General features: G+C 37.4%; 1 protein-coding gene across 1 annotated transcript in view; it reads left to right on the forward strand.

Annotated features, from left to right (window-relative positions):
* The window catches only part of PTGER3 (prostaglandin E receptor 3), a 231,317-nt gene extending 222,842 nt beyond the window's left edge, over positions 1-8,475 (forward strand). Inside the window, exon 3 of the mRNA XM_027536890.1 lies at positions 7,685-8,475. Coding sequence (XP_027392691.1) covers positions 7,685-7,705 — 21 coding nt within the window. The 3' untranslated portion in view covers positions 7,706-8,475. The remainder of the gene's footprint in view (positions 1-7,684) is intronic.
* The last annotated feature ends 10,610 nt before the right edge of the window (positions 8,476-19,085 follow it).

A 19,085-nucleotide genomic window follows, 5' to 3' on the forward strand; every position in this document is an offset into this window, starting at 1 on the left:
GATAAAATAGTGACTAAAGGAAGTCTTTGAGTAAGAAAGGAAATTATGAAGAAGAAATTGTAGAACATAAGATGAGACAACTGTCTGTAAATACAAAAGAGCTGCCTTCTCCTCTTAAACATTCTAAATTTTGTTTAAACAGTTGAAACAAAAAATACAATATTCTATTATGTGAATCTCGTTGCCTGTAAAATAAAATAAAAGGACTTATATGTGTTCTATATCTGTGTTCTATATCTGATTTCAGTGTTCTATATCTGATTTCAGTATGTGTTCTATATCTGATTTCAGTATCAGTAAATCTTTGTGCTTAAGGAAGAATTCTGTGTCATGTGTTCTATATCTGATTTCAGTATCAGTAAATCTTTGTGCTTAAGGAAGAATTCTGTATCTTGATTGTAGTTGTGGCTACAGGAAACTACACATATAGTAAAATAAGACCTATACACAACATTGTATTAATGTAAATTTCCTGGTTTTGCAACTTTTGTAAATCTTCATTTAAAATAAACAACAAATAATAAGCTTCAAAAATTTCTTTAATAGACCATATTCAGAAACATCTTCTGTGAGAAAACATAAAACACACACACTAGAGTAGGTGTAAAATCACAGAGCAGATTTCTTGAGTAACTAATCGAAGTTTTCTTGTCTTTTTTTTATAGTTATTCATGGCCTGTTTAATTTGGAGAATGCAATCCAGTTTTGATGCTAATGTTATTATCAATTTCTTCTCTTTTATGTCTTCAATAATTAACCTGTGTAAAAGCTCATGGGTCCAGACTTGTGGGCACAGTGGGGGAAGGAGAGGGAGGGACAAATTGAGAGAGTAGCATTGAAAAATGTATATTATCATATGTAAAACAGATAGCTAGTGGGAATTTTCTGTATAACACAGGGAGCTCACCAACAACAAAGAAGAGTGGGATGGGGGAGGCGTGGGAGGGAGGCTCATGAGAGAGGGAATATATGTATACTTATGGCTGATTCATGCTGTTGTATGGCAGAAACTAACACATTTTAAAGCAACTATCCTTCAATTAAAAATGAATTTAAAAAAAAGATTTTTAAAAAGCTCATGAATCATTTTGACTGGGTCATGACTATAACTGACACCTTTTTAGCATTCCCTGAAGAAAAAGAAAGGGAATCTCAAGCATTACCTTCAGCTATCAGAGTATAGCAGCAAATACCTTGGAATTCTGAAAGCACCATTTTTCTCTTTCAGCAAAGTGAAAAAGAACTAGCACAGGAGTCTCAGGATCTATTATTGGCACAAAAAGACAGTGGCATTTAACTGTGACAGCCAAATACATCCAGGCCTTATACCTTAACTGTGTCTAATTTTCTTATCTACAGTGAAAATCCATCCTGCTCTTTTGACCTATAGTATATATTTTCAGAGTTTCTACAAAGTACCGATCACTCCCTTGGATATGACCCTATCTTCCCCATGAAGTCTTTTTCGAATTATGTGATCTTCTCTACTGGTACAATTGATTTAACTAGTATAGGATTCTCTTTCTTATACTAATTTGAAATCGAGATCCATAGATTCAAACTGGATGAACTTAAGGTCTAATGTTGCCAATTTTCTATATCTATTACTTTTTTCAATTATGAAACATTCCAAACATACAAAAACACCCAATTACTCCTGTCCTGAGTGAATGTGTTAACATTTTCTATATTTTTTCAATTTTTTTCTAAAATAATTACTAAAAATTTGATTAGATATAAAATTAGAGGCTAGTACAAGAGACATCTGGTTTCCCTGGTGGCTCAGCTGGTAAAGAACCCAGCTGTCAAGGAAAGAGATGCAAGAGACACCAGTTCAATCCCTGGGTCTGGAAGATGCCCTGGAGAAGAAAAGGCAACACATTCCAGTATTGCTGCCTGGAAAATTCCATGGACAGAGGAGCCTGGACTCTAGGTAGAGTCCATGGGGTGGCAAAGAGTCAGATACAATTGAGCACACATGCCTCAGTTTGACCACAAGAGATATCAGTCATAAAGGGATTACCAAAACTTTGTCATATTCACTGAATCTGTTCTTTATTTATTTTTTAAAATTGTGGTAAAAACATAACATAAAATTTACCATCATATCCATTCTTAAGTGCACAATTTAGTAGTATTAGCCATATTCCTACTGTTATACAATGAATCTCTAGAAGTTTTTCATCTGGTAAAACTGAAACTCTGTGTTCTTTGAACAATTTATTTTTTCCTTCCGCCAACCCCTGGAAACCACAATTCAACTTTCTGTTTCTATGAATTTTTCTATTATAAATGCCACATGTAGGTGGAACTATACAGTATTTGTTTTTTTATATCTGGCTAATTTCATTTAGTATAATGTCCTGAAGGTTCATCTGTGTTGTAGCACGTGACAGAATTTCCTTCATGAATAACAGTCCAATATATGTATGATCACATTTCCTTTATATATTCATTGGTTGATGGACATCTGGGTTACTTCTGTTTCTTAGCTATTATAAGTACTGCTTCAATGAACACGAGTGTGTGAATATCTCTTTGAAATTGAGTTTTCAATTCTTTTGAATGTACACACAGAAGTGGAACTGTTGGATCATATAGTAATTATGTTTTTATTTTTTTGAGGCTCCTCCATACTGTTTCCAAAGTGGCTGCATCATTTTACATTCCCATTAACTGTACAAAACTTCTGCGATCTCCAACATTTGTTATTTTTTGCTATAGTGGCCATCTTAATGGACGAGGTAATATTTTATTGAAGTTTTCACTTTTCTAATAATTAGTCATGTGGAAGCATTTTTTCATCTATTTGTGAGCCATCTTTTTTTGAAACAGTGTCCATTCGAATCTTTTGCCCATTTTTTAATTTTGTTGTTGTTGTCGTCATTGTTAGAGTTCTTTATACATTCTGGATGTAACTCCTTATCATATATATGACTTGCAAATATTTTCTCCCACCTGAAGGTTGCCTTTCACTCTGTTGGCTATTTCTTTGATGCACAGATGTTTTTAAATTTGATATAGTTTCAATTGTCTAATTTGCTCCTGTGTTCTTGGTGTCCTACCAAGAAATCATTGCCAAATCCAATGTCATGAAGCTTTCCCCTGTGTTTTCTTCTAGTAATTTTATGGTTTCAGGTCCTAGAGTTAGAACTTTAATCCATATTGAGTTAGTTTTTGGTAAATAATGTAAGGTAAGGGTCTAAACTAATTCTTTTGCAGGTAGATATTCAGTTTTCTCAACATCATTTGTTGAAAAAACTGTTCTTTCTCTCATTGTGTCATCTTGTCACTTTTGTTGAAGATTATTTGACTATATGTGCAAGGGTATGTTTCTGGGTTCTCTATTCTATCCCATTAACTTAATATGCCTGTTTGTATGCCAGCACCACGCTGTTTTGATGACTGGCTTTGTATGGAAGTAAAAGTATCAGTCACTAGTCCTGTCCAACTCTTTTCCGACCCAGGATCGAATCTGGGTCTCCTGCATTGAAGGCAAATTCTTTACTGTCTGAACCACCAACTTGACGCATTTTTTAAACAGCTTTTCTGTTTTTCTTCTTGGTGCATTTTACAGCAAATATCACACAGCATAATTTTACCCCTACATGACTCAGTATGGTTTTCTAAAATTTATGGGCATTTTCTAACAAAATCACAATATTATTCTCATTCATAATAAAATTGGCACTATTTCTTTGGTATCATCTCATACCTAGTCCAACGTCAAGTGTACAAATTGCCTCCAAAATGTGTTTATTTGTTTTCACCTCAGCTGGTCTCATCCTATAGTGAATTGAAGCAGGATTTCGATGCCTACCAGAGACTGAGGTTGGGCAGTGGCAGGGAAAGGTGCTGAATCCTAACCACTAGACCACCAAGGGCAGTGGCCAGGGGCAAGAGGCTGGCCTGTCAGCTGTGTAGAAATTAATTTCCATATAGAGACAGAAAGCAGTGAAACAAGTGTTTATTGGGAGGAGAAAGAGTACAGTAAGTGTGGATAGACACACAGGCGGGTTCAGACACAGTCGCACCCTCTTGGTAGTTTGAATTACTTTTATGGGGCATTTTTTCCGAGTTTCCTCTGACCAAGGAAATCTTGCTTTGCCTGGTTCTGAGTTCATATTTGGTATATCTCAGGGTCTTCCTGTGTGTTTGTGTGCATGTCTTAACCAAGATGGATTCTATCTTGGTTTATGAGGCTTATGAGTAGCCGCATCACTTACTATTAGGTGACACGCCCCTCTCTTTTGACCTCCAAGGAAACTTTCTGTGCATGTGTAGTCAGGGAGATCTCCTTAACTGAAAATGAGGAATATGCAGATTTTCATCTCTCATCTAAGCAGGACCCACCCTTCTTTCATCCTGCTTTTATGGAGTTTCTGCTATTATGGAGCTTCTGTCCACAGGGATAGACTGTTCAGCCTGGGTCCCATCTATCTATCTTCTGCCTCAGTTTGTTTAATCAAGATGTAAACAAGGTTCCCACTTTAATTTGATTATGTCTCTAAGTTCCTTTACACTCAGAGAAGTGTCTCACCTCTCTTTTCCCCCTCCAGACACTGCCTTGTACAAACTGGATTCTTTGTCCTATAAAATGTCTCACATTTTGGATTTCTCTCTTTACTTCCTTGTTCTGTCATTTAACTTATAAATGGAAATTAACTGGCAACAGACTTTATTTTCTTGGGCTCCAAAATCACCATGGACAGAGACTGCAGCCATGAAATTAAAAGATGCTTGCTGCTTGGGAGAAAAGCAATGACAAACCTAGGCAGCATATTAAAAAGCAGAGACATTGCTTTGCCACAAAGGTCCATGTAGTCAAAGTTATGGTTTTTCCATGGCTGAAATCAATTTGTGCAGTCACTCAGTCATGTCTGATTCTTTGTGACTCCATGGACTGCAGCATGCCAGGCTTCCCTGTCCTTCACCATCTCCCACAGCTTGCTTAAACTCATGTCCATACAGTCAGTGATGTCATCCACCATCTCGTCCTCTGTCGTTCCCTTCTCCTACTGCCTTCAATCTTCCCCACCATCAAGATCTCTTTTAATGAATTGGCTCTTTGCATCAGGTGACCAAATATTGGAGCTTCAGCTTCAGCATCAGTCCTTCCAATGAATATTCAGGACTGATTTCCTTTAGATTTGACTTGTTTGATTTCCTTGCAGTCCAAGGGACTCTTGAGAGTCTTCTCCAACACCACACACACAGTTGAAAAGCATCAATTCTTCATTGCTCAGCTTACTTTATAGTCCAGCTCTCACATGCATATGTGACTACTAGAAAAACCATAGCTTTGACTATATGGAACTTCAGTCCCAAAGAATGTTCAAACTACCGCACAATTGCACTCATTTCACACGCTAGTAAAGTAATGCTCAAAATTCTCCAAGTGAGGCTTCAGCAATACGTGAACCATGAACTTCCAGATGTTCAAGCTGGTTTTAGAAAAGGCAGAGGAACCAGAGATCAAATTGCCAACATCTGCTGAATCATGGAAAAAACAAGAGAGTTCCAGAAAAACAGTTATTTCTGCTTTATTGACTATGCCATAGCCTTTGACTGTGTGGATCACAATAAACTGTGGAAAATTCTGAAAGAGATCTGACCTGCCTCTTGAGAAACCTGTATGTAGGTCAGGAAGCAACAGTTAGAACTGGACATGGAACAACAGACTGGTTCTAAATATGAAAAGGAGTACGTTAAGGCTGTATATTGTCACCCTGCTTATATAACTTCTATGCAGAGTACATCATGAGAAACGCTGGGCTGGAAGAAGCACAAGCTGAAATCAAGATTGCTGGGAGAAATATCAATCACTTCAGATATGCAGATGACACCACCTTTATGGCAGAAAGTGAAGAAGAACTAAAGAGCCTCATGATGAAAGTGAAAGCGGAGAGTGAAAAAGTTGGCTTAAAGCTCAACATTCAGAAAACGAAGATCATGGCATCTGGTCCCATCACTTCATGGGAAATAGATGGGGAAACAGTGTCAGACTGTATTTTTCTGGGCTCCAAAATCACTGCAGATGGTGATTACGCCATGAAATTAAAAGACGCTTACTCCTTGGAAGGAAAGTTATGACCAACCTAGACAGCATATTAAAAACCAGAGACATTATTTTGTCAACAAAGGTCCATCTAATCAAGGCTATGGTTTTTCCAGTGGTCATGTATGGATGTGAGAGTTGGACTGTGAAGAAAGCTGAGCTCCTAAGAATTGATGCTTTTGAACTGTGGTGTTGGAGAAGACTCTTGAGAGTCCCTTAGACTACACGGAGGTCCAATCAGTCCATCCTAAAGGAGATCAGTCCCAACTGTTCATTGGAAGACCTGATGCTAAAGCTGAAACTCCAAAACTTTGGCCACCTCATGCGAAGAGTTGACTTATTGGAAAAGACCCTGATGCTGGGAGGGATTGGGGGCAAGAGGAGAAGGGGACGACAGAGGATGAGATGGCTGGATGGCATCACCGACTCGTTGGACATGAGTTTGAGTAAACTCTGGGAGTTGGTGATGGACAGGGAGGCCTGGCCTGCTGCGATTCATGGGGTTGAAAAGAGTCAGACACAACTGAGCTACTGAACTGAACTGAACTGAACTGTAAGCAAAGTAATGTTTCTGCTTTTTAATATCCTGTCTAGGTTGGTTATAGCTTTTCTTACAAGGGGCAAGTGTCTTTTAATTTCAGTGCTGCAGTCACCATCTGCATTGATTTTGGAGTCCAAGAAAATAGAGTCTGTCACCAGTTAACTTCCATTTATAAGTTTAATGACAGAGCAAGGAAGTAAAGAGAGAAATCCAGAATGTGAAAGCTGGACAATCAAAAAGCCTGAGTGCCAAAGAGTTGATGCCTTCAAACTGTGGTGCTGGAGAAGACTCTTGAGAGTCCCTTGGACTGCAAGGAGATCCAACCAGTCAATCCTAAAGAAGATCAATCCTGAATATTCCTTGAAAGGACTGATACTGAAGCTGAAGCTCCAATACTTCGGCCACCTAATGGGGAAAACTGACTCACTGGAAAAGACCCTGATGCTCGGAAAGACTGAAGGCAGTAGGAGAAGGGAATGATAGGTGATGAAATGGTTGAATGGCATCACTAGCTCAATGGACATGATTTTGAGCAAACTCTGAGAGGTGGTGAAGGACATCTGGGATCATGCTGCAGTCCATGTGGTCGCAAAGAGTCGGACACAACAGCAACTGAACAACAACTGGCGACTTAATCATACGGTCCTTTAATTACAAATTGAAACGAGCTCAGAACTTTGATTTTGTAATGCTTGCGTGCCATTGTTTAGGTTCATTTGCAAATTGCAGACCCTGGGGTTTTTCCGTTTCACTGCTCATTCTCAAATCTGCTTCCAAGTTTTCTGTATTCCCAGAATACAGAGTGTTCTCTTCTCAGAAGTGGATATTTACTAACAAAGTATTTGAACCTGGAGCTTGTGGAGTACTGAGGTTGTCCTCATTCATTTCTCACTATTCCTGCCACTGAACTTTGATCATGTTATTGTTCTACTGCTGTAGGTGATTTATCATTTGGGTTCATAATCTGAAGTTTATGGAAATGTCTTACTTTCTAGTTTTATTTTGATACTGTCAACAGGTATCAAATGGGTTTGGTGTATCAACGGGTATCATTTTCTATCCTAATTGATTCGTTTATTTTTCAGGAGGAATTTTTGGGAGGTTAAAAACCAATCTTGCTGTCAAGATCACATTATTGGAAGTTCTTCAACTTTCTTTTCGTTGAAGAGAGAAAATACTGCAAAAACACCCCACATCCCAACCCATTCCATTTTCTCTCCTATACCCATTTCCAGAGGTTAACCCCATCCGGAGATTGCTACGTCCTATTACCACGCATGCTTTGTACTTTTACTACATGTATATGCATCCATTAAATATGTATACTTTTCTGTGACTTTACAATATCTACATATCTGTTTTCATATTATATGTATGATTTGCTACTTGGTTTTCTTCACTCAAAGTTGTATTTCTTGATATTTATCCATGTTGAAACATGAAGCTCTAAATTGTTATTTTAACTGCTGTAGTGCATACTATAGTTTGAAGAAAATATAATTTGTCAGTCCCCTGCCAAGGGAAAATTATTTCATTTCACTGTAAAAAAAAATCATCTGTATACATGTTTACTTGTGCACATCTGCATGATAGATGCGGATCTTTCTCTAAGATAGATACCTAGGCGTGAAGGTGCTGGATTAAAGGGCACGTGCATCTTCTACGCGCAATTTATGAGGGTTTCCCTCATGTGTGTCCATACTGATGTTTGTGATGCTTTAATTTTTCACATCCTTGTAGGTATGAAATGGTGTCTCATTGCTAATTTATTTTACATTTTCCTGATCAAGATGTGAGGTTGAAATCTTTCCAAATCTTACTGATACTTTAGTTTTCTTCCATGATGTCCGGCAATAAAATTGACAATTTCTCCTGAGTTATGTCTCAGTTTCGTAATGGCTTGTGAGAGTTTTTAAAATATGTTCTGGATAATAATGCTTTTTTAGTGTTTTTATTGAGTACAACAGATTATTCTAAGGTCTTCTGTGTATCCTCTCTCTTTGTAACTCTACCTGTGCTGCTATCTCTGTCTTTATCTCAATAACCCCTTCTCTCCCAACAGCTCAGACTCTGCCCATGGAAACATCTTTGGAAACAGGGAGCATACTAACTTATTCATTTTCCCAGATCTCCATCTCTAACCTCCTGTCACTTCCATGACCATCACTTAAATTTCTTCATGAAACACCCTTTCTTTCTGAAGCATTGACTCTCATGCCAACAGATGTTAAGAGCAGAAGTATTCTGCCTTTATGACAACCTAATTGTCAGGATCATATTCTTTATTAATGACAAATAGTGTTTTTCCTTTTTCCTGCATGTCTCTTATGCTTCTCCTCTTTCTGGACCTTTCCTGTTCCATGTCTTTATCAGGATCTTGCAAGTTTGGTAAATGCAGTAAACAAAATGTTAGGTGTGTGATAAATTATGATAAGGATGATATGAAAAGAAATTCTAATTATTTTATATACATAGACCATGTAATGATATGAGAATTTGATATTATTGCAAAATAAAACAGTTGAGGTGACAATGTCAATTTATTGAAATGGGTAGATGTCATAATGAGTCTGGAAAAAAATAAGTTTCTAAGATATACCAGATCATATTATCATATTGCCTCCATACACAATACTGATAATAATGCATAAATTCCTCCAGAAGATTCTATAAGCTTGTAAGTCTGAGCAAGGCTGTTTTAAATACTGACATGTAGTTAAAATATGCAGATCAGAGACTTTCTTTGTTGTCTTTCACTTTTCTATCTTTTTTTTTGGCTCTTCTCTTAAATAAACTAGAGAAATAAAGGCACCTGAGACATTACTTTGCCAACAAAGGTTCGTCTAGTCAAGGCTATGGTTTTTCCTGTGGTCATGTATGGATGTGAGAGTTGGACTGTGAAGAAGGCTGAGCGCCGAAGAATTGATGCTTTTGAACTGTGGTGCTGGGGATGACTCTTGAGAGTCCCTTGGACTGCAAGGAGATCCAACCAGTCCATTCTAAAGGAGATCAGTCCTGGGATTTCTTTGGAAGCAATGATGCTAAAGCTGAAACTCCAGTACTTTGGCCACCTCGTGCGAAGAGTTGACTCATTGGAAAAGACCCTGATGCTGGGAGGGATTGGGGGCAGGAGGAGAAGGGGACGACAGAGTATGAGATGTCTGGATGGCATCACTGACTCGATGGACGTGAGTCTGAGTGAACTCCGGGAGTTGGTGATGGACAGGGAGGCCTGGCCTGCTGCGATTCATGGGGTCGCAAAGAGTCGGACATGACTGAGCAACTGATCTGATCTGATCTGAAATGCTTAGAGTTAATAATTTGGATCACAATTTAAACGTTTCATTATTTTTCATTTTATTTTTAAACATAGACATCTTTTTGGTTTCATGAATAAAGCCTCCAATTTTGTTTTCTTCTTACTGAAGTTCTTAAAGAAGTAATATTTTAACATTTGAGAATAAAAGACCACAGATGATGATAACATTCAACTGTATTTCACAATCTAAAACAATTTTCTTTTTATAGGCAAATGCATGGAACAATCATGAGGGTTAATTACAATAATATTTGTGGAAGAAACAAGCAACTTGAGATAATGTATCCAGTCCAAGTTTGAATCCAACATGATTTTTTAATCTAAAGCAGAGCTATAATCTAAAAGCAATGTTTAGATTCTGAATGACTCAGATTTAAACAGAAAAAATACTAGCATGTGATGTTTAAGATTGTCAAAAATGTGTGATTTTATTTGAAAGATGACAAACATTCTTCAGAATTCCAGGCCTCCTAGTTATTTTAATAGAAATATGTTGGAGGAAGGCTTAAAAACTCTCTTGATTTCATTAGTTTATACTTGCACCATGAGGGAATTTGCTTAGGAAATTGATAGATTCTTATTTAGCTCAAAAAGTGAAGCCCTAGATTAGGGTTTTTCTCAATGCACAGTGCAAGAGGCTAATAATTATATTTGAAAAAATTCCTTATTATTATTTAATAATAATATCAACAATATTAAATTATTAAAATAATAATCACTAGTATTAAAAATTCATTATTATTATTTTTCATTCTGTTCAGCCTATATCACACTGAAAAAAAAAGAAGTTAATTACCTTGGTGGCTTTGTGCCTCATCTGTCCCAAAGTTTTTCGTTCATTTTAATGATAAATGTAATATTTATACTAGCTTCAGGTTGTAACTTTTACCCCAAATTCTCAATCCCTGATATACAATTGAAACCATTCTCATGAATGGTCAATATAAGAAGCGGCAGGCAAGCTTCATACTCTGTAACATTTTCCAAAAGTTTTTATTTCCAAGTAAATTTGGTCTACTTTTATCTGCTATTAATTTAGCACCATGAGCTTAATATCATTTATTTAACCAACCAGTTCATAAATATTTGTATTAAGTCCTTGTATACACTAGGCAATAATTTACTTATGACTAAAGTTTTGAATTCTTTCTTCCTTAAATTAACAAAATTTAGAACTTGTGTTTTTATCCTCAAATATTCTAATAATTTATCTGTTAAAGAAACAAGCCTATATTAATGAGACAACTAAAATTCCTAACTGTCATTTTTGTCTCACCATACTTCTTAGAACTATAAAAAGTGGCAGTTTTTATAGTTGTGGCCCTTCACACATATCAATTATCCTTGTGAAAATCCTACAGGCTCTTACTGAGAAATAATAGTGCCTCCTCCAATATTCCTGAAGGAGTACAGTCTGTGACTTTGCAGTAGACTCTAGGACAGACAGCAGTGCCAAAACACCAGTGCCTGCCACTAGGCAGGAGGGCCCACGTTCTGGAAGGTTCTGGGAGATAGAAGCCATTGAGTAGAAAATAAGATGATCTACATTTCCTCCCAATCCAGCCAAGACTGCTCAATAGGTCCACAAACAGAAAAGAAACCAAAATCAATATTTATTTAGCTCCTCCAATGTGTTAGTATCAACTTGGACCCATACTGAAAAGTTTTAGTGCTTAACAGCCACGTGACCTGGGACAAGAATGTCTCAGCACTGTAGTTTTCTCATCTATAAATTGAAGACAATAACACATATTTTTCAGAATTTTCTACCATAATTCAATACATTTGTTCTTACAAAGTGCTTAGAATAGTGTCTGGCCCAAAGTGAGCATCCCATAAATATTTGCTACTATTATTGTATTATCATTGCTGCAGTCATTAATAAAAGGGGTCACATACCAATAGGACGTGCTACAGCAGAACTTCAGCAAACATTCTGTTGATTTAGCTATTCTGATCATTGGGGACATCGACTCTTCATCAGAATTATGTGCAAGATCTTATTAAGCTCAGGTATTTCTCTGGAACAACACCAGTAGATTTTATTGTTTTTCCCTGTAGGGTAAGTCTTCCTATTAAATCTAATCATGACTCATTAGGAGCCAGAGGTTTATAAACAGTGCTTTTTAGATGCCCAGGAGTTTCAAAGGGGGCCTTGATCTGTAGTCATCTTGAGGTGTCAAAATGGGCATACTTTCCTCCCCAAATGACTCATATCTTCTACCTGGGGGCAGAGTTGCTTATGACCTTGACAACTTTAGCCCAGCTGACTGCTCCTGGTAGTTCCATGCTGGGAAGAGGAAGTCAGTGTTATCAGATGACTGCTCAGGAATGTGACCCAAAGGGGACCTTAACTGGGACAAAGAGACTGATCATATAGCTCTGTTTGGCTGGTTGTTTTACACAGTGACTACAACTCTTGATGTCTATGAGCAATACTGAGGTCACCTTCAACAGTTTCTCTTGCTATAAACAGGCAAAGAGAGCTGGGAAATAAGCAAATGAGAAACAACAAGTGGGAGTCACCATCACTTCTGACCCCAGTAGCCAATATGACACTATGTGCTAGCCCTGGACCTGGGTTTTAGTAACCCTTAGATAGTTTTGGCTGCTTTGTTTGAAAACTGAACTTGAAAGCCATGAATACTAGTGAGGTTGGATGGTGTAGCTGAGAGAGTTCAGGATTTGAAGGGATTAAATCTCAGCCCCATTATTTAATAGCTTTGTAGCCTTGGTCTTGTAACCTATCTATGTGTTATCACCCTAATTTGTAAAATGGTGATTGTAATAAGGACCTCAATAGATTTATGAAAGTGAAGTGAAGTCACTCAGTTGTGTCCAACTCTTTGAGACCCCATGGACTATAAGCAGTCCATGAAATTCTCCAGGCCAGAATAATGGAGTGGGTAGCTGTTCCCTTCTCCAGGGAATCTTCCCAATCCAGGGATCAAACCCATGTCTCCCGCATTGTAGGCAGATTCTTTACCAGCTGAGCCACAAGGGAAGCCCAGATTTATGCAAAGATGAAATTAAAAAGCATAAGGTCGGTGCTCAGTAGTTATTGGTTCCTTTTTCATTATGTTGTGAGATAACTATATCCAATCCTTCCATCCATAGGATTGTGTCGAGCGTTAGAAGACATTCACATATTCACGTTGGGGTCTATCACTCCATCCACTCTAACCATCCCTGTTGCTCAAACATGGTAGACATTCTCCTGACTTAGGGCAACGAATCCAGCTGTTCTCCCTCCCTGAATGTCTTTTCTCCCAATTATGTGTATGGACTGACTTTTTATATCTATTTCAACTGTGCTCAAATGTCTTCTCACTGTGGCTTATCTTGACCACCTCGTTTAAAACTGCAACCTCTACATTTTTCCTCACTGCCCCGTAGTGACTCTATTACCGATTCTCCCTACCAGGCTCCTTTTGTTTTTTAAGTACATTTATCACAGTATTCTTGCCTGGAGAACCCCATAGAGCTTGGCATACTACAATCCATGGGGTCACAAAGAGTCAGACACAACTTAGCTACTGAACAGCAGCAGCAGCACTCTATAAAATCTACTTTTTATTATGCTTATTGTTTATTCTCTGCCTTCCCCTGCTAGAATGCATAACCTACAAAAGCTAAAATCTTTATTTAAATCACTGATGTATCCCAGTGTTTGATCTATACAAATGTTTCCATTTGTATAGTTAGGGCATAGTATAAGTATTTTTGGATGAAGACACACAAGCATTTCAGACTAATCAAACCATAGAACTTACTCAGGGATAAGCTGGGCCCTGAATTACCATGCTTTTTTCACCAAATTCCAAGAGCCTGGAGTGTAAGAAGGATGAAATGTATAATGGAATGAAAAAGTCAGTTCAAATATAATGCAGCACCCCAAGAGGGCTGGGAATTACTCAGGCTTAAGCAAAATCCATTGTCATTATTCTCTTCTTTCTGAACCTGACAACCAAACCAAACATACTGGCTTAGGACTTTTTCCTATATTTGACTTATGTCATATAACCAGAAGGTCAAGAAAATGTGGAGAATATTAACTACAGACCCTAAATTTTGATATAATCATGGTGAATATTTGTGTTCACTGGGTCATTAAGTTTGCATGTTGACATTTAAATTAACACTCAGTTCAGTTCAGTTGAGTCACTCAGTCATGTCCGACTCTTTGCCACCCCAAGAACCACAGCACGCCAGGCCTCCCTGTCCATCACCAACTCTCAGAATCCACCCAAACCCATGCCCATTGAGTCGGTGATGCCATCCAACCATCTCATCCTCTGTCATCCCCTTCTCCTCCTGCCTTCAATCTTTCCCAGCATCAGGGTCTTTTCAAATGAGTCAGCTCTTCGCATCAGGTGGCCAAAGTATTGGAGTTTCAGCTTCAACATCCGTCCTTCCAATGAACACCCAGGACTGATCTCCTTTAGGATGGACTGGTTGGATCTCCTTGCAGTCCAAGGGACTCTCAAGGCTCTTCAATACCAGAGTTCAAAAGCATCAATTCTTCAGCACTCAGCTTTCTTTATAGTCCAACTGTCACATCCATACATGACTACTGGAAAAATCATAGCCTTGACTAGACGGACCTTTGTTGGCAAAGTTATGTCTCTGCTTTTTAATACGTTATCTAGGTTGGTCATAACTTTCCTTCCAAGGAGTAAACACTAGAATAATGTAAATCATTTTTTAATAAAAGAGTAATACAATGAGATAATCAGTGGTTAGTTCCATATTGCTAACCATGTCATTTGAGCTTGGTTGAGCAGAACATTGGTATCTGTTCTAATGGAATAATCTACCTACCTCACCCCAGGGAAGAGACACAATTGATTAAGGCCCTCTTAAGAATCTATCCTTTGTTCTTAGACTTTTCTGCCCTATAATAGTATTAAGAACCCATCACCTAATACAACTTTAAGAAAGTGTAACACCCTCTTAAAATTTAACAGGTGACAGCACCCTCAGAGAATTTCTATAGAGTCAAATTCAAAATGAAGAATAACGATACTTGAGTTACTGGGAAGAATGCAGATCATTAGACATAAGATAAAGAGAAATGCATGCTATAAATAAAAGAAAAGAATGTTTATAGAAATCATAGAAAATTTTTGTCAAGAAAGATGAAATTCAGATGTGCTCTATTACCACCTGACCTTTCCCTCCCTCTACTTTTAGCAATTAAAATGACGGTCTTCCCCGTGAGCTCTCTCTATAACGGATAGCTTAAGATATATTAATCTTATTATATACAACTGCTATACTCAATCATCTGTACTTAAAGTATTAATCACACAAAGGTTTTATGTGATGCTAGCATCTGGTCTTGCCTCATAACAATGCATTTAGCAATTAAGTAAGCCTTTTTGTTATCTCTGGATATTAACACATTTAAGGATTTCACAGGCTGAACTGAAGATCCCCTAGAGAAGCACTGAATCTGCCTATATTCTACCTCATCACTAGCATAGTTATTCACTTATCTGACCACATAGGGTTAAAGAAATATGCAATAATTCTCTGGAACAATGTGAGGACAAAGGTTTAAGTCCGTCATTACAGTAAATAATGTATGTCCTCAAAAATGTGTTTTAATGTGTGCAACAGCCATTATGTGCTCAAAACTCAAAAACTGTATTTTCAAGTTATGGCTCCCAGGTGGCAGATAAAGCCACCAGCTTATTCATGATTCATTCTAACCTCTTTCCATAAGACTGCAACTGGGAACATGAACAGGGAATAAGGAAACTGACCCAGACTGTATCACTGTAGATTATTCGGCTGAAAATATTTCATAAAAGCCTCTAGAGATCAAGAAGAAATCAAAATATAAGACCATGAGCCCAGTAGTATATTGTGAAAGCATGGCTAAGCAAAGATGGGGTGACCTTATATAGAGGTTTTATGTCAATCAAAAGAGATGAAAAGCTATCTGCTTCCAAGACTCTGATGAGGTGAACATCACAGAATGAGAAATGTATTGAATGGTTAGTGCTAGCTTTTGAGGACAAGTAAGACAACCCCAGCAATTTTATAGAAGATATAAATGGGTTCAGGAAAGTCATATAATGTGTTTTTAATCCACAATTAGTTGATACCAAAGAATATGCCAGAAAAACAGAATATACTATCTTTGCCATTAAATTCTATTTGTCTTATTAGGTTCAACTAATAAGTTAGGTGGTATGATGCCAAGTAATTAATAGGTGAATTTTTATGATACTTTGTCATTGTCTTTGCTTGGAATAGTAATAATTATGATGTCATTTTTATTTCAATCAGAGCATTACTGTTTCCAGGCATATATTCTTCTACATAGGCTCAAGTCATTTGTACAGAGTCAGGTTACAAAACAGAGTCCCCAGGGCCTCTTCCTGTTCAGCTACCTTGATTTCTACCCTCAATTAAGCACAGGGAGGTAAATACATATAGCACTGAGAAAGAAGCCAACTAAGGGCCCACCATTACCAGTGTGATTTTAGACTTTGAACATTGGCACAGAATTAAATTCAGTCACTTGGAGAAGCAATAAAAATATGGATCCAGATTACTAGTCACCTATTCAAATGCATGGTTCTGGTCACACAGTGAAAACTCACAAACTGTAAAGCCACAGTGGAGACTGCTGCAGCCAATTAGTCAGCAACACCCAGACAGTCACAGCAAAGAGTCATCCGGTAGTCAACTCTTGCCCAAGGCCTTAGAGGTCATTAACGGCTGACCCAGACAAGAACCAAGCTTACCTCACGTAAGTACAGGACCCTTCCCAGCCATTCTTTAATTATGAGAATTGTGGTGCTCTGAAAGAGATTTTTTGTACATATTTTATATATTTATATGAAAATATATAATATTACTTGTTTAAAAATATTGTATATATTTTTCTGAGTTCTAGGTAGCCCACCAGGCTCCTTTGTCCATGGAATTCTCCAAGCAAGAATACTGGAGTGGTTAACCATTCCTTTCTCAAGGAGACTTTCCCTACCCAGGGATCGAATCCACATCTCTTGCGTCTCCTGCATTGCAGATTCTTCAACATCTGAGCCACCATGAAAGCTCCAAAATTGGTTTAAACTAGATCATTTTTGTGTGCTCAGTCATGCCCAACTCTTTGCAACCCCATAAACTGTAGCCCACCAGCCTCCTCTTACATGGGATTTCCTTGACAAGAATACTGAAGTGGGTTGCCATTTTCTTCTCCAGGGGAACTTTCCTGTGTCCCTTGCATCTCTTGCACTGGCAGGCAGATTTTTTACCACTTGTGCCACCTGGGACACTACTCATATTTAAATAACCTTGCACTATGAACTCTGGTTGATATTTCGAAGACCTTGGTTTACTTTGAACTTGTAAGCTATTTACAAAGCTTAGAAGTCCTGAGCTAGACTAACATTCTTTGGTTTGTTTACTTAAGAGGACAAATAGCCCTAAACCTCAAGCTGTTAATGCTGAGGATATAAATCAAGGTCATAGAAAATACCAAATGACCACAACTTCAGCCAGTAGCAAATTTTATATGCTGGAGTGGCTGGAAAGCTTAAAAGTAAGTATAAGGCAAGAAAGAGAGAGGATAAGAAAGAAGAAAAGTTGAGGAGATAAATTTTTCCTGTAAATCTCCTCTAAATTACCCTTTTTTTAAATGACAGATGCTGACTTATATAGATAAGCCAGAATGACTAAGTTAATCTTTAAAAAAAACTGTTTATGTATCCAGATGCTATTTTTTACCCTCAGAAGAGCAGTTTGAAGCACTTGGCACTCAACCAGGAGGTGAGTGCATACTCCTGAGAAAGGTACGTACTTTCTTCACATTTGCATACATACTGGATTGTGGTCCCAGCTACTGTTCCAGAGTGCCTTTCACTCAGGATATTTCTACCCTTCTGTACTGTTAATGCATCATAGAAAGATTTACAAGATGTACTCTCCTGGCTGTGTCAAGACTTATTGGAAGACCCAACTCAGCAGATTGTAAACGGTAGCTTCTTTTTTTGTTGTTGTTTTTATTTTCTGTTGCATAACCACAGGCAACTCAGACAAAATGAACTTGCTGGTTGTTCCTATAGGACTTTCAGTATCCCCATTTAAAACAGAACATATTTAAGAGTAAGACTGCTTCAAAATGGTTGTAATCTAGCTGGTTGAATAGAAGACCTTTAATCCACCTAAATCAATGCACATCAGTGGTTTCTGAGCTCAAATTCCAAGCAACTGGAAAATGTATACATGACAAGTCAGTGACCAGAAACTATTCTGGGAGAACTGATTACTGCGGTGATAGCTGTGATAAATACAAGAGCTCTTAGGAAAATGTTTCAAAGTCTTATAAAACCAACTAATGATATAATGATATTTTGTTTTGTTTAATTACCAGTCATAATGCAATGTAATTAAACCCAGTGGCAGGAGGATAACAGTAACAAGATACACACAATTAGGTTAATCACAACACATGTAAGATATATTTAGGCACCACATAAATCTTCTGACAGGAAGGATCTAAGCATTTTTCTTACATTTATCAGAATACAAAGTTTAAACTTTCTATATTTTCAGCAATAGGATAAACTGCCAATGACAGTCTTTCTAAACATTGGATACTAACGTTAACTGACCTTTACAGAATTGGATTTGAAAGTCTAAGCATTATTTCCTCTAGTTCAGATGCTTAAGAGAAACTCTGGGTGAGAAATAAGAAAAATATTAAAGAGTAAACATTTTCTTTTAAAAATTGACTTGTAGCTCATTATATATTCAGGATAATAATAATTTTTTAGATATATAAAGCAACTATTTACTCCCAGGTCTGCAGCTTTACTTTTTTTCCTTGTTTATAACTCTTTTTGACATGCAAATTTTAAAATTTTAATTGCAACATATTTATCAATTTTCTCATATGGTTCACATTTTGTATCATATTTAAGAATACTTAGCCCACCATGTTGCAACCATATTTTCTTCTAATAGATTTATTTTTTCATACTGAAGTCTTCAGTCTCTTTTAGGTTCATTTTTATGTTTTGGGTGAAGTTGGGACTAAATTTACATTATGTGAACCGTAACTTCTGGATGTTCAAGCTAAATTTAGAAAAAGCAGAGGAACCAGACATCAAAATGCCAACATCCATTGGACCATCAAAAAAGCAATAGAG

The sequence above is a fragment of the Bos indicus x Bos taurus genome, chromosome 3 (assembly GCF_003369695.1).
Source record: "Bos indicus x Bos taurus breed Angus x Brahman F1 hybrid chromosome 3, Bos_hybrid_MaternalHap_v2.0, whole genome shotgun sequence".
NCBI lineage: Eukaryota > Metazoa > Chordata > Mammalia > Artiodactyla > Bovidae > Bos > Bos indicus x Bos taurus.